We start from the raw sequence: 13,434 nt of genomic DNA, 5'->3' as shown, positions 1-13,434 counted from the left end.
AAAGTACGCCCAAAATACTATAATTTTGAATATCGGAAAAAAATATGCAAAAAATACTATAATTTCGCATTTGCCATGCCGCAATCGAGCCGTCTTTGAAAATTTGGGAATCTGCGGCCCGCGGTGAAATATTTACACATTCTACTAAATTCTCCGTTATTGAGAAACAAAAAACCTATAAATTTTCAACAGATGACAACGCGTACTATATTTTATCCCCAAATACTATAATTTTGGAGGCTCTGTACTATAATTCCACTTTCAAAATATGGCAACACTGCTGCGTATATTATCTATGATGTATGATATTTGTTATCTATGATGGCTATGGCTTGACTGTTCATATTTCGTTCTCAGAATAATAATTGTTAATAAATCTAGTAATTGTTTGATAATATTTTTTAGGTACTTAGTTGTTATCATCTCAGTTGGCAATAACCTGATAGATACTTCCTTAAAAACAATGTCGAACGATTTTCCACCGACTCGTCGGCATGGATGAAAAACGAGACGGGCCTATTAAGACTGCGTTTAATAAAGACAATTTGCCAGGACTGAAGACCGACATACCTGGTGCTCCACCCGGTGACCGCATGCTCGCCGAAACAGGAGACGTCGATGCACCTCCCTCGGCCCGGGACCCGACAGGTAAAGCCGGCCTTCGTGCGCTCCCATTTGAAGAGACGTCCGAGAGCGCGGTGAACAAATTCAAAAATTACCTAACGGACTACGGCGTGGTTCCCAAGAAAAAAGTCGCCGCTCCGCCAGCTTGTCGATATAAACATGGAGGCGGGATCAAAGACGGCCGCCAGAAGTTGAATCCCGGCAGTGGTGGCGTTCCGTCGACTTCGCAGGGCTCGAATCCCCTCGGTCAGAGAAGGGATCTGAACAAGACCAAGAGAGACATCGAGAAAGACAAATTCAATAAGACCAAAGATGACATTGTGAAGAAACTTGAAACGGGACTGATCCCGCCTGGCATGGAAATGGAAGCAGGCAACGTCGAGGGACAGATTTCCGAAAAGAATCATCGGCCCAGGCGCCTGTCCGCCAGCCCGCCGCGACAACCGGGTCGGTTTTCGAAATCGAGCATGACCCGCCGCCCTTCGCCCATCAGGTACTGCAGTCCCATCCCGAATAGATCTGCGGATCGTTATGTTCTGATGGACAAGCATGGGTCGCTATCTCTCTCACCCTCCCGCTGCGAGGACCGGCCGGAACATTTCTTTGTAAAAGACGAATATTTCGATGGAGATTTCCTGGCAACCGAAGAACTGCACTCGCGGAGAGGCGTCAATGGTGATTTTTTGCGGTACGAACACGAAGATCGCCGCATTTCTAAAGAACGGATTCGCCCACCATTGTCGCAATACCGGGTACGGCGTCCGCGACATTTCAACTCCAGGGAGCGTTTTCTGTCAGAAGAACGTCGCTCCAATGAGAGAATCCTCCGTCAGAGGCTGCGATCTTCTTCCAGAGAACGCTTTCTGCTGGACAAACGTCGCTCCAAAGAAAGAATCCTACGTCAAAGGCCACGATCTTTTTCGAGAGAACGACGCTCTGCTGAAGCTGACCTTGCGAGGCGTCGTCGAGTGCCCGATGCTAGACGTAGTCCCATCGGTCGTCAGCCCCTGAGACCGTCCCGTGATTCTGGAGAGCGCCTGGTGTTGGCAGCAAAACTGAAGATTCGGCCGCGACGGCGATCAAACAAGGACGACCGGATGTGTGTCCGAAAGAGTTTGTCAAGAGAAAAAGTGGTCAAAGAAGACATACCTCCGATGGATCTCGCTTATGCTGATCCACCCCTGCGGTTTCAGGTCGATGTACCCGTCAATTATCCCAACTCCGTCAATTACCCCAGCTCCGTCAGTTCCGATCCTCCCCCGTATTTTATGCCATTCCCGGGGCCCCCTCTGAATGCATACCCCACTTTTGAGCATGAACACTTGCCACCCCAGTTCGATTCGAATTCTGCACCCCCATACCCGTATATGGGAGGCATGCCTCTCATGTACAAGGAACCCGAACCGATTGTGTACATGCCCCCTCCCAGTCAGCCTCTGTTTTACCCACCCGCTCCACAGATTCAAATGTCACAGCCTGCGCCCGCTCCCCACATTCGAATGTCTCAGCCTGCGCCCGCTCCCCACATTCAAATGCCTCAGCCTGTGCCCGCTCCCCATATTCGAATGCCTCAGCCTGCATCCACTCCCTTCGTTCGAATGACTCCACCCGCTGCCCACGTTCGAATGACTCCGCCCGCTCCCCACGTTCAAATGAATCAGCCCGCCCCCCGCGTTCAGCAGATTCCGACCGCTCCTCATGTTCAAATGACTCCGCCCTCACTCGTGTCACACCCCGTCGCGCCGAAAACATCTCAGAAAAAAAAACAGAAAACCACCGCCGTTCCCGGCAAACCGCAGACATCACTACGGTCTATCGTTCTGCAGGACGCCGTTCATAAAATCCAATACAAACCTAACAACCAACCGATAGCCGTCTCTACGATTATTGGTGAGTGTTCTTATGTATAACTAACTATCAATGGCGTGTGGTTCATAAATGCTATAGATGCAGCACATATCTAAATTCAATCATAAAATATTTTAATACAACATAATTTTAGTATCAAAGTTTAAGCAATTGCAGTGTGCAATGTTACTGTATAGGCTTTTATAATACGTAATATATCCACCCACATACATCAGGGGATTGAGCTAATGCATTAAATGCATTAGCCAGCCGGCTCGCACATCTAAATTCGTCTCGAATTTATTGGTATTCACAAAACACACGTTACCTAAAGGACCTCTACACACAGTTGGAGTGCGACATTTTAATTTGAAAAAAATAGCCAGTGTAGCAATAACTTTCACTCGACTTGCATTCGCATGTTGCTCGTCCTCCGTGTTGCAGTTACGCGTGCGCAAACGCTGTATGTTAGCCATTTTTATAATTCAAATGTCAAACCGTCCGGTTGCCGTATCCCCTACTTACCTGCGTTCAAAATGGCAGATGAGGGCACCAATATTTACTTAATCCGGGAGATTAAAAAATATCCGTGCTTATATGATGATACAAGGAGAGACCACTCCCAAAAAATTCTGCGGTTCCAATACATAATAATTGCTGTTTTAGCGTTTGGCGTTTCGAGAGGTTGCAATCGCCACTGTCGCTAAGCCCCTATGTGCATGGCCGACTGTGCAACATGAATGCGACATTTCAACAAGGTTTCGTTTATGGCTGTGTCGCAGACGAGACAAATTTAGATGATATGTGATCCGGTTCAGTCTAGTGCAGTGGTTTCCAAACTTTATGTTACTACGACACCCTTTTAAAAAAATCTAATCTTGGCACCCCCCCCCCTTTTTAAATAGTCAACACCTGTGTACCTACTATTACAAAAATGAAAGAAAAAAATTATAAAAATAAACAAGGTTTACTAGGTACTTCTATTATATACATTTTTAAATCAATTTGTTTTTCATGCAATGAATGTGCTTGTTTATTAGTACAATCAATTTCAATAGTAGTCAATCCAAATTCATCATTGTTCATTGACAAATAGATTCTATCATGGGCCCCACATCCTGAAGCGGGCCCACCTACCTATCGCAGAGGTTAAGGGCAATGTGGTGCTCTAATGTAGTGTTTCCTAAATTATACACGGGATTTATCATTTAAGTATATCAATCATCATATTATAGGTATCACATCAAATTGCAACGCACAACCACATATTTAAAATATTTAATAGACCTGAAACAAAGCAGCGCTGCAGGCGACTTTTTTTACTATTAATAAAATAATGTGAAAAGTGCATTAGCAAACTAACCAAGAATATGAAAGAAGTAAATAGATTTTTGTTTGCTTCAATATATCTGGCGCAGAAATCATTTAAAAGTGGAAACATGGCGAACATATTTTTTTGTAATTTTGATTTCCAAAGCTCTTAATTTTTTATGAATGCCTTCACTCTACTCTTTTTAAATCAGTGAATGCATTAGTGGTCCTTGCATTGATTTATTCACTAATTTTTTTTTTTTTTAATTTCAACTGAATATACAAGTTTAACAACAAAATTACCCCAAATTTCAACATTATGATTTGATCCTTTTATTTCATTTTTTCACGAGATAGCCAACGCGCTTCACAATTGTATAGAAGTGAGGTATTATAAAATTAGTCTCTATATTTTCACAGGTTTGCAAACAACCTTTTATAGGACTGTTTTTTATGTAGTTTATAACTAGCGGCTGTTTTATAAACTATGCATTTGCAAACTGCGAACCTGTGGCTACATTGATTAAAATTTATTGTGTTAAACTTTTCGCGCCATCCAGTTTAGAAATCGCTGGTCTAGTGGAATGTTTCAAAAAATTATCTACATAGATCAAAAAAATACTGTTCGACATGATCACGAACGGACACGTATTTTTTGTATATTATGCTGATACAATATAGTGTTCATGTAGTGTCTCCGAATTTAATCACATTGCGAGAGAAATGAGAACCGACTCAAAAAGCCAAACACAAATGAAGTAGAATTTAAAAGTCTATAAAAACTGTGTAAATAACAAATTCAATTTAGTAGAAACTCGATTATCAGGACCTCGATTATCCAGATTTCTTTTTGATCATCAGGTTCTAGGCAAGCACGAAAGGGGAGGGGGGGTATTCGGGTATGGACCCCCCAGAAACATAACATACAGATTATTTAGGTATATGGAAGGAAGTACATAAATGGTGATGACTCTAAAACGTAATACGTATCATAATAGCTATAAATTATTATTAATTAATTATGAAATTGTCACATTTATTTGCAAAACTCTTCCAACATCAGACTAATTTGTAATGATTACAGAAAACCTGACAACACCAGCACCTGTATCTGTTAACCACAATAGCCGATATGACTCGCAAATAAAATGTAAGGATAATAGCATTTTTATATAATATTATTGTCACATTAGAGAAGCTTTCATTCATTTTATTTATCTGCTAGAAACACATTACCATCATGTCCATGGCCTCCGCATCCTGAAGCCAGTGGCAAAGTGTGGAATTAGGCTGTTAAGATCCGACATAAATAGTGCACACTAAACTTTGTGGATCAAAAAAGTTTAGTGGTGAATCTGTCGGAAAAACACGAATTACACCGAGCAGTACAGAAAATATGCACTCAACAGCAACCGATGAGTCTCGTTGACGCTTGAAAAGTGAGATTGGCATGAAAATCATCATTTTTGTATGTTAACAGTTTTATTATTGTGATAGTTTAATCTACACCAGTGGTCGGCAACCCTTCGAGAGACTGGGTAAAAAAATTCAATTTTGAAAAATTTATTTGGTCAGTGGGTAAAAGTTTGAAACAAATTTTCAATATTTTATGCATGTGTAAATACAAATTTATTTTATAAAAATATTCATATAATATAATATTTTTATTAGTGGCTTCCTTGGTTTTGAATTTTTTTTTGAAGTTTTTCAACATTTGGCAAATATGTAAGTAGTTTTCTTAGTCGCACACAGGAATCAAGATTCTCTGGTGTTAATCGATTAAGCGTTGGACTATCATGCCGTGGGTCCCAGGTTCGAATCCTGGGTCTGGCAAGTACACATATTATTTTTCAATATGTGTGTGAGTCAGGGTATGGACCTAATAGGTTGAGCAAGTGGCTGACATCCATTTCTCGTAAAAACAAAATCTATTAATACAAACCTCTACTCTGTGGAGGCCCATATGATCCTATTAGGATCGGACATGGTCGAAGATTCTGGACAAATTTCATTTGAGAAAATGTGTATTTAAACAAGTCTATTCATGTTAGAACTTGCCTGAGGTGATGCAAACACAGCTTCAATTCAGTGTGATTATTACATTAAAATTGACAGATCCCACGTGGATCGTCATCATGTGAATCTATTAAGAAATAATATGATAGAGCTGCGATCAACAATAGAATCTTTTACCAACAGACAGATTAAGTATTGACAACTGCAACAACTTAATTCTAACCGATCTAATTTTGGCAGACAAGACAATTGAAGGTTTCTCGAATAGTCAAAGAAAAATTGGACCTGTCCATGTGAGGGCGAGACGGGACCCGCAAACGCTGACACCATTTCAGACGAACACCGGGTGCTGATTGGAGAACTTGGAGCTGCTGGCTGACGACACTTTTTCATCAACGGGTTTTCAACAACAATTTGGACATCGACGTATTATAATGATTATGAGTCAAAAATGAAGTTAACCATAACAGGAAAGAGTTACACTAACAATGACTGATTTGTAGGAAACACAAAGGAAAAAATGTTTGGAAACTCACTTCTAGTGTGCCGTTTCTTCACAGCAATCCTTTAGTCATGTTAGCCATTTAATGTAGACAAAACTGAAAGTTACCTGTGGAAGCGAGCGGGTTTCAGCGGATAAATCACTCAACCTGCAAATCCTAACCTGGCTACCTCGGATTATTTCCTGTTCCGAATTTACTCTGCTCTCACAGTGAAGAAAAAGTCAAGGAGATAGCCTGGTAGTTTGCAGAACAACAGGAAGAAATATTTCAAACAGGTTAACGTTGTCGCAGTTGGGTGACGCTCGGATATCGTAGAGCACCAGTGAGGGACACGAGTCAGTGAAGGAGGCCAAATCCTAACCTAGGAAGCAGCACCGAGGAAGATGAACATCGTTTCATGATAAATGGGGTGTATTAATATGTCCAGTGCTGAGACCGTGGCGAATGCATTCATACAATATCTCGTGTGACGGTCACATCACATTAGGCATATTTTAAAGCACTATATTAAAATTTATAAAAATAAAAATTTTAATATTTCAATGCATTTTTAGCACACTTCTTTCGTCATATTATGTCATTTTTCTATATCGCTTGCCTTTTATAAGGGTGTATTTACACAAGTGAGTGATTCTAGTGGTGTGATTTTTATGCTTTTATAAAAGTTCATCTTTCTTATATTTAGTACTTTTGTATATTATTATATTTTATAACGAAGACCGGTGTGGAGATTTTACTTCCAATAGTACATCTTTATCCCTGTTTTTGTAGAAATTGGTGCGCCAAAAAGGAGGAGGCCTTTTATAATCTTTTACCAAATAATGAATGTTTATGTGAGCAGCATTTCCCACTTATCCAGAAGCGACCGTGTTGGCAAAGCACGTCTCCTTTTGACCGGTTACTACTGGTTCACGAACGTAGTGAATACACGGTTTCATAATAGGCGGAGTTTCTCACAAAAAATATACCCTTGAACATTTTGCAAAAAAGATCACCGTAGAACTAAAATAAAATGCTGATTTGGACTTTTACCATACACACAGCCACCCTGTTTAGATCCATGTTTTAAATTGTACCATAAGTATAATACGTAGTGTAATATTTGTAATGTATAGTGTAAGGCAGTGTTTCCCAAGCAGTGTGTCGTGAAAATTAGTGAAAATGTGTTGTTATTTCAAACAAAACTTTTTATTTTAACAATTTTGCTGTGTCATGCAATCTTATGAATTTTAAAGTGTTACTAACACAGATTTGTTGAAAAACACTGGTGTTAGGTGTCAATGCAAAATGAACACACTCGGCCTGCACGTGTGTTTTATGTTCGTGTGCGTTTATTAGAACATCCAGCTATTCCTAAGCTGTTTTTTCTCCTATTCATCCATTATGTACATGGCTGATTTTGAAATCTAGTGACACATATGATCTGTCATTGTTTTCCTGTTTAGGTGGATAAATTAATGAACGCCCCTCCGATGGGATACTTTTACCAACGGTAGGTAGACATACAAATCAAAACTGCCAATTACTTACATACTGTGGTAAATTGGCTGGTAAACTGTATTCGTTCGGAGAATTTATAGCAAGGTCGAATCACACCAGTGTTCTCAGCAATGAGACCTCAATGGTAAGAGCTGATTGGATGTGCAGACTTCATTTAAAATAAATACAAAAAATTTATGGCATCAAAAAAATCTTAATAGATTAAATATTTTTCTACCAAGGATTTGGGTATTTTTTTTGCCTGATTCTTAACCGTTCCTTTATGAAGTAGCATAAAATCACCTGATACTCCAGTCATATTAGGGTTTTACCAGGAAATAATTTCCGTAAAGGGAAGACTTTGCATAGTGCTAGTGCCCAGTAATAACATACCAAAAATCAACTCTCATTCATGTTGTGCTATGGCCGCCATCTTGGAAAGTGGCAGACGATTTTTAATTTTTCAGCCACATCTCATTACATAATAATATGAAATAATCGAAAAATATTTTTGGCAGTTGAAGCCCGACTGGCTTTCAGGCCAGAGAGTGTCACCAGGATAGGATGGGCACAATTTTATTTTATTTCCTTGAAGTTGAGTTGTGTTTGAGTAATGCGCAGATATACTAGATGGCACAAATAAATTAAAATATTGTTTTCTTTCAGTTATAAATCCGACGGCCCCGTTGATAACGGCGAAAGAAAGACATACGATAGAGGGTGCGTATTTTTTTTTATCATTAATAACTGTACGAATATTGATGTGAATGGATGCAGGTTTCGTTTTGGATACGAGTGACGCGTATAATTATATTACCTATATAAAAAAGAAAAGCATAACATGTAAGGCAAATGATATATTTATTTTAATATTTGAGAGAATGCTTAAAACTGTCCCTACAGAACCTTATTTTGGCCACCGCATCATCACAACTAGGGATGTCAATTAAGTGTTGATAGTTTGCTCTGAATATTCATTTATTAATATTTTTCAACCGAGACAATATGGTGAAGTCGAAGTTATCTGATGACAAAGCTTGTGAGCGCGGCACGATGCAAATCATGGAATACCTGTATTCATACAAGGCATGCTCAATGAAATGCAATTTCAACGAGATCTTACGAACTGAAGAAAACTGAGTTGCCTTCGCCAATTTCTGGAACGACACCCTGTAGTCATTGAGGATCCGACACGTTGAAGAAAACAGACAGAATACTTTTATTCTGATACAATACCAGTATGGATACGTATCCTTTCAATATGACTTTCCTAATAATAGCCATGTTCACACCCATCTCAATGACCCGCCCCTTCCCCTACAGTGCTCTGATTTAAAGGATTAGGCAAATGGCTAACAATCATTCTTATAAAAATGTCATATAATTCACTACACTACTCACCTATATGCTCCACTTAGGAGTGAATGTACCTGGTTATTTGAAGGTATCCTTTGAAAAGGGGTCTATGAAATAACCAAAATTTTACATTAGAGGAAACACAGTAATTAAATAAATAAATAACAAGAATTTCAGTGATGTTTGTCTTTTTAATCATTGATGTTAATTGTCTTAAAAATCATAGGCACCTTAAATCACTGAAGTTCTTGTTGTTGCTTTCCTTTCTCCTGTAAAATTTAGTTTTTGCATATAGACCCCTTTTCGAGGGACACCTTCATTTACCGGCGTTTTACGCAGGTACGAGGGGAGTTCCATAAGTTCACGAAATGGGACGGAAAGAAAAGAATGTATATATATGTTTTATATTTTTATTATTCAATATAATCTCATCCAACATGAATAAACTTAAATATATCGATTAATTTTTCTAAACCTTTATAAAAATAATTTTTCGATTTGTCTTCAAAATGGTCGTTTACTGCTGCCCATAGGGACTCATCATCATCGAAATGTTTTCCATGTAAGTATTTCTTTAAATTTGGAAATAGGTAATGATCATTAGATGCCAAATCAGGACTGTAAGGTGGATGAGGTAATTCCTGGAAGCCACATTTTCTCATAGCAGCCATTGCAATTTGAGCCTTGTGAACAGGTGTGTTGTCATGAAGTAAGAACAGGCCTTTTGTTAATTTGCCCCTCTTTTTACTTTACTAGATTCTTTTAAGTGACTTAAAATATTAGGGTTGTACTGTCCTGTGATGTTAGTGCATTTTGGTTTATAATTTATTGACCGGATTCCTTGTGAATCCCAAAACATTGTTGCCATCGCCTTCCCAGTCGATGGTACGACTTTAAACTTTTTGGGGGCTGAACCACCCTTTTTGCCACTGCATAGACACCTGTTTTAACTAAGGGTCATAATGATAAACCCACGTTTCTTCTTCCGTAACAATTTTGTTGATAACTCTTGATTGACACCGCCAGACAGTTTTAAAAGGTGCTTGAAACATTCCACACAGTAACTTTTTTGATATGGCATAAGCATTCGTGGCACCCATCTTGCGCTTACCTTTGACATTCCAAGATTTTCGTGTATAATTCTGGAAATTGTTATTTTGGATAGATTGAACCTTTCTGCGATTTTGATTAGTTTTAGCCGACCATTTTCCATAAGGGCATCTTCGATTTTTAGTACCATTTCATGTGTAGTGACGTCACTTGGCCTTTCACAACGGTCATCACACATCATCTTCTAATGACACTCTACCTTATTTTAATAAACATGACCATTTGTAAATCATGGTTTTACCACAACAAAGAGTGCCATAAACCAATTTCATTTCATTTTGGATAGTTTCCACACTTTTTCCCTATTTTGTGAGGAATTTAATATTGGAAGCGATTTAATGGAACAATCAACATGAAATTGCACAAGTATATCTAAGAAGGATTGCCTAATAATAAAAAAATAATTTTAATCCCAATACTTGCTACTTTCACCACCATTCCGCGAACTTATGGAATTCCCCTCGTAGTTTTGTTTGAAGCCTTCTATGAAAGTGTAGACGACCAAATTACACTACATCACCGTATTTTGGGCCACTCGTATCAGATCACCGACACCGTTGACAATGAGCTACTTACGGAGTTGTGTAGAGACGATCTCGTTCTGCCTGTGCCTCTGCCTTTGTCTTTCCCTGCATTATGAGCTGGAGTAAATCAAACTTCTCATTGTGGTTTTGTTTTGCAGTGATAATTTTCCTATTCATAGAACAACAGCTTTATTGTAAATACAAATAAATATTGTACTTTGAAGTAAAATTATTTCCTCGGTCATTTTTGTGAATAATATGTGATGAAAACGGTGAATTATTATATAGGTGACAAACATTTTCATGTATCCCACTACAGAATGGTGCGACTACAGAACATTGTTATACTGTGTGATGTAACAACGCAGAATCCAGATTGAAATAGAGTCTAATTCGCGTGCAGAGCTGGCTATCGACCATCAAAGTCAACAGTCGACGGTATGAAAGAGCATGGTTTCTCATAGGAATTCATTCGATCTCGGCCCTCGGTCTGAGCAGGTTCACCCTTGGAATTTGAGGCAGCACTAATGAAGATTGGATCCCCACCTTTATTGTTCCAGAATGGAATAAGAAAATTTGCTGTTATATACTTGTTTTCCATCCTTATAATTCACTTTGCACGATTTTCAATCCTATCTTATGTGATCTATAATAGCTTGTTATCTCATCAATAATTATCACCAGCTATTACAACTATAAAATAAGTAACTTTTTTAAAAATCAGGATACTATCTTATATCCAACTTGTTTATAAACTTTTAATTTAACTACTTATACTGGTTCATCTTACAAAGAATCTTATAACATAATATGGTTTTTTTTATTGTTATGTTCTAATGTATAATTGTGTAATGTTATATTCTGTTGGTGTATGCCAAGCGGAGTGAAGTATAATGCAGTCTCCATTGCATTATCCATTATTCGAATTCTCTATTTGCAGACACCATTAAGCGATGCGCAGTGGCCATAGAAAAGTTGGAGTATCTGCACCTGCCCAACCGCATTCACCGTCCCTCTCCCAAAGAGACAGACACCGCCGGGTTCATGTTCTCATCGCCCATGATCCGGGACGAAGTTGTCTACGATTTCACCACCAAGTCGTCCAACAGAGAGAAGCCTTTTCTCGTCGCCAGCATAGTTTGCACGCTGGATTTGGACGTAGAAAATATTCACCCAGAGCCGAGCATCCCGGTCGCAAAATATAAAACCGTCGCAGTCCAGACCGCCCCGTTCACGTGCGACGCGTGCGTCATAGCCAACAGCAAGGGCAAGAATATGTGCAATCAGAGCACTATGACAGATATGCCGTCGCCGGTGGAAGAGATGCCGCCCACTCCCCCGCCGCCCACGATGTCGCTCATGTATCTCACCCCCGCTAATATATTGGATCCCGGATACATCGCTCCGCAGCAGCAGCAGCACATCGATAACTCTGCAGCTGCAAATGTCGTCGATGTGAATAACTTCAGCCGCAGAACGCCGTACAACACGGGACGGCCTGCCCTGCACCAAAACCCCGGCGTCGCGGGACACTCGGGGCAGCTCAATCCGGTGCGGCTACAGAGCCTCATGGAAGTCAGGCAAAATTACCAAATGTACAATAACAATTATGCAAATTACGATCCCTCGCAAGGAGGAAACTATCAGGGGTATCAGTAATAAGGTATTTTATAAGAACTACATCATCTCTTGTATTATTCAGTGGAGATCAGCTGTACCGGAGTAATGTTCACTGTTCACCTTCTTCCGTCTTTCTGCGAATGATGGGAGAGTTGTCACTACTTAAAAGTTCACAGTTTTTTCCCAGAGGATAATTCCATCTACAATCATCAGACCAGATCTGTTGAGCGTCAACGATACCAGTTGTGTGTGTGTATGTTTTAAATATATTTAAATTACATAAATAATGTAAACTCAAGTGACATTGGTGAACAACGATTCTGATGAACTTTCCTGGCCACAACAAGGAATTATTGACAAGAGTACTGCTGTCAACCCAGATGAAAGTTATTTAGATTCATTTTTGGGGTTCCATGCACAAGGCGCATGCATGACAGTGTAAATTGTGTTGAACGAAAAAAAAAAAAAATTGGATTCTCTGTATGCTATCATTGCAATGTTATTAGTAAGTTATGTTTAATGGTTCAATTTATGTATGTACATTGTACACAGTGAATATCATTGTAACACAACACATGTAATTAGTAAGCGTAACAATTATTACAACTTATATATGTGTGGTGTGGTCGATATTATTCATATATTATAAAAAAAAATATTTTTAAATAATGCCGTGACAAAATTTAACATGATTTTAATTAAGGACACATTAAAAATGTTGATCTTATGTATTTTGAATATTTTTTCTACCGATACTGTCGAATGGGGCTCTCTAAATTTTGCTCTAGTTTTACTCTAGTAAACATCCTTGCCTAACTTGGCCTCGATATTTTATAGTAATCATAAAATCTAAAATTGTTAAAATCAAATTTATGAAACAAATATTTATTTCGAATGTTTACATGAATAGTAAAAATATAGTATTGCTGGCTGTAGATAGATGTATTGGTGGCAGACTGCGGAACTACAGTAGATCTCCCATCTATTTCACGTACATATCTATGTCCCGACACTTGCTTCTGTTCTTTACACTATTATACAGC

The 13,434-nt window shown here is 39.0% G+C and overlaps 1 protein-coding gene across 1 annotated transcript; it reads left to right on the top strand.

The window, feature by feature from the left end:
- The first annotated feature begins 286 nt into the window (after window positions 1-286).
- Window positions 287-13,032, top strand: LOC147070847 (uncharacterized). The gene is made up of 4 exons (XM_085948954.1): window positions 287-2,514; window positions 4,868-4,933; window positions 8,448-8,501; window positions 11,712-13,032. Exons 1-4 carry the CDS (start codon window positions 495-497, stop codon window positions 12,428-12,430), a joined length of 2,859 nt encoding a protein of 952 aa, XP_085805080.1. The 5' UTR covers window positions 287-494; the 3' UTR covers window positions 12,431-13,032.
- The last annotated feature ends 402 nt before the right edge of the window (window positions 13,033-13,434 follow it).

Source organism: Rhyacophila brunnea, unplaced genomic scaffold (assembly GCF_057557595.1).
Source record: "Rhyacophila brunnea isolate RB1 unplaced genomic scaffold, BYU_Rbru_1.0 scaffold_21, whole genome shotgun sequence".
NCBI lineage: Eukaryota > Metazoa > Arthropoda > Insecta > Trichoptera > Rhyacophilidae > Rhyacophila > Rhyacophila brunnea.
This window is presented reverse-complemented; position numbering and strand designations above follow the sequence as displayed.

What these genes read in the sequence shown, in the direction of transcription:
- LOC147070847 (XM_085948954.1), top strand. Translation starts at nt 495, where the DNA reads ATGGATGAAAAACGAGACGGGCCTATTAAGACTGCGTTTAATAAAGAC. An exon ending in AGCCGTCTCTACGATTATTG is followed by an intron (nt 2,515 to 4,867) that starts GTGAGTGTTCTT and finishes TAATGATTACAG; the next exon opens with AAAACCTGACAACACCAGCA. An exon ending in ATATGACTCGCAAATAAAAT is followed by an intron (nt 4,934 to 8,447) that starts GTAAGGATAATA and finishes GTTTTCTTTCAG; the next exon opens with TTATAAATCCGACGGCCCCG.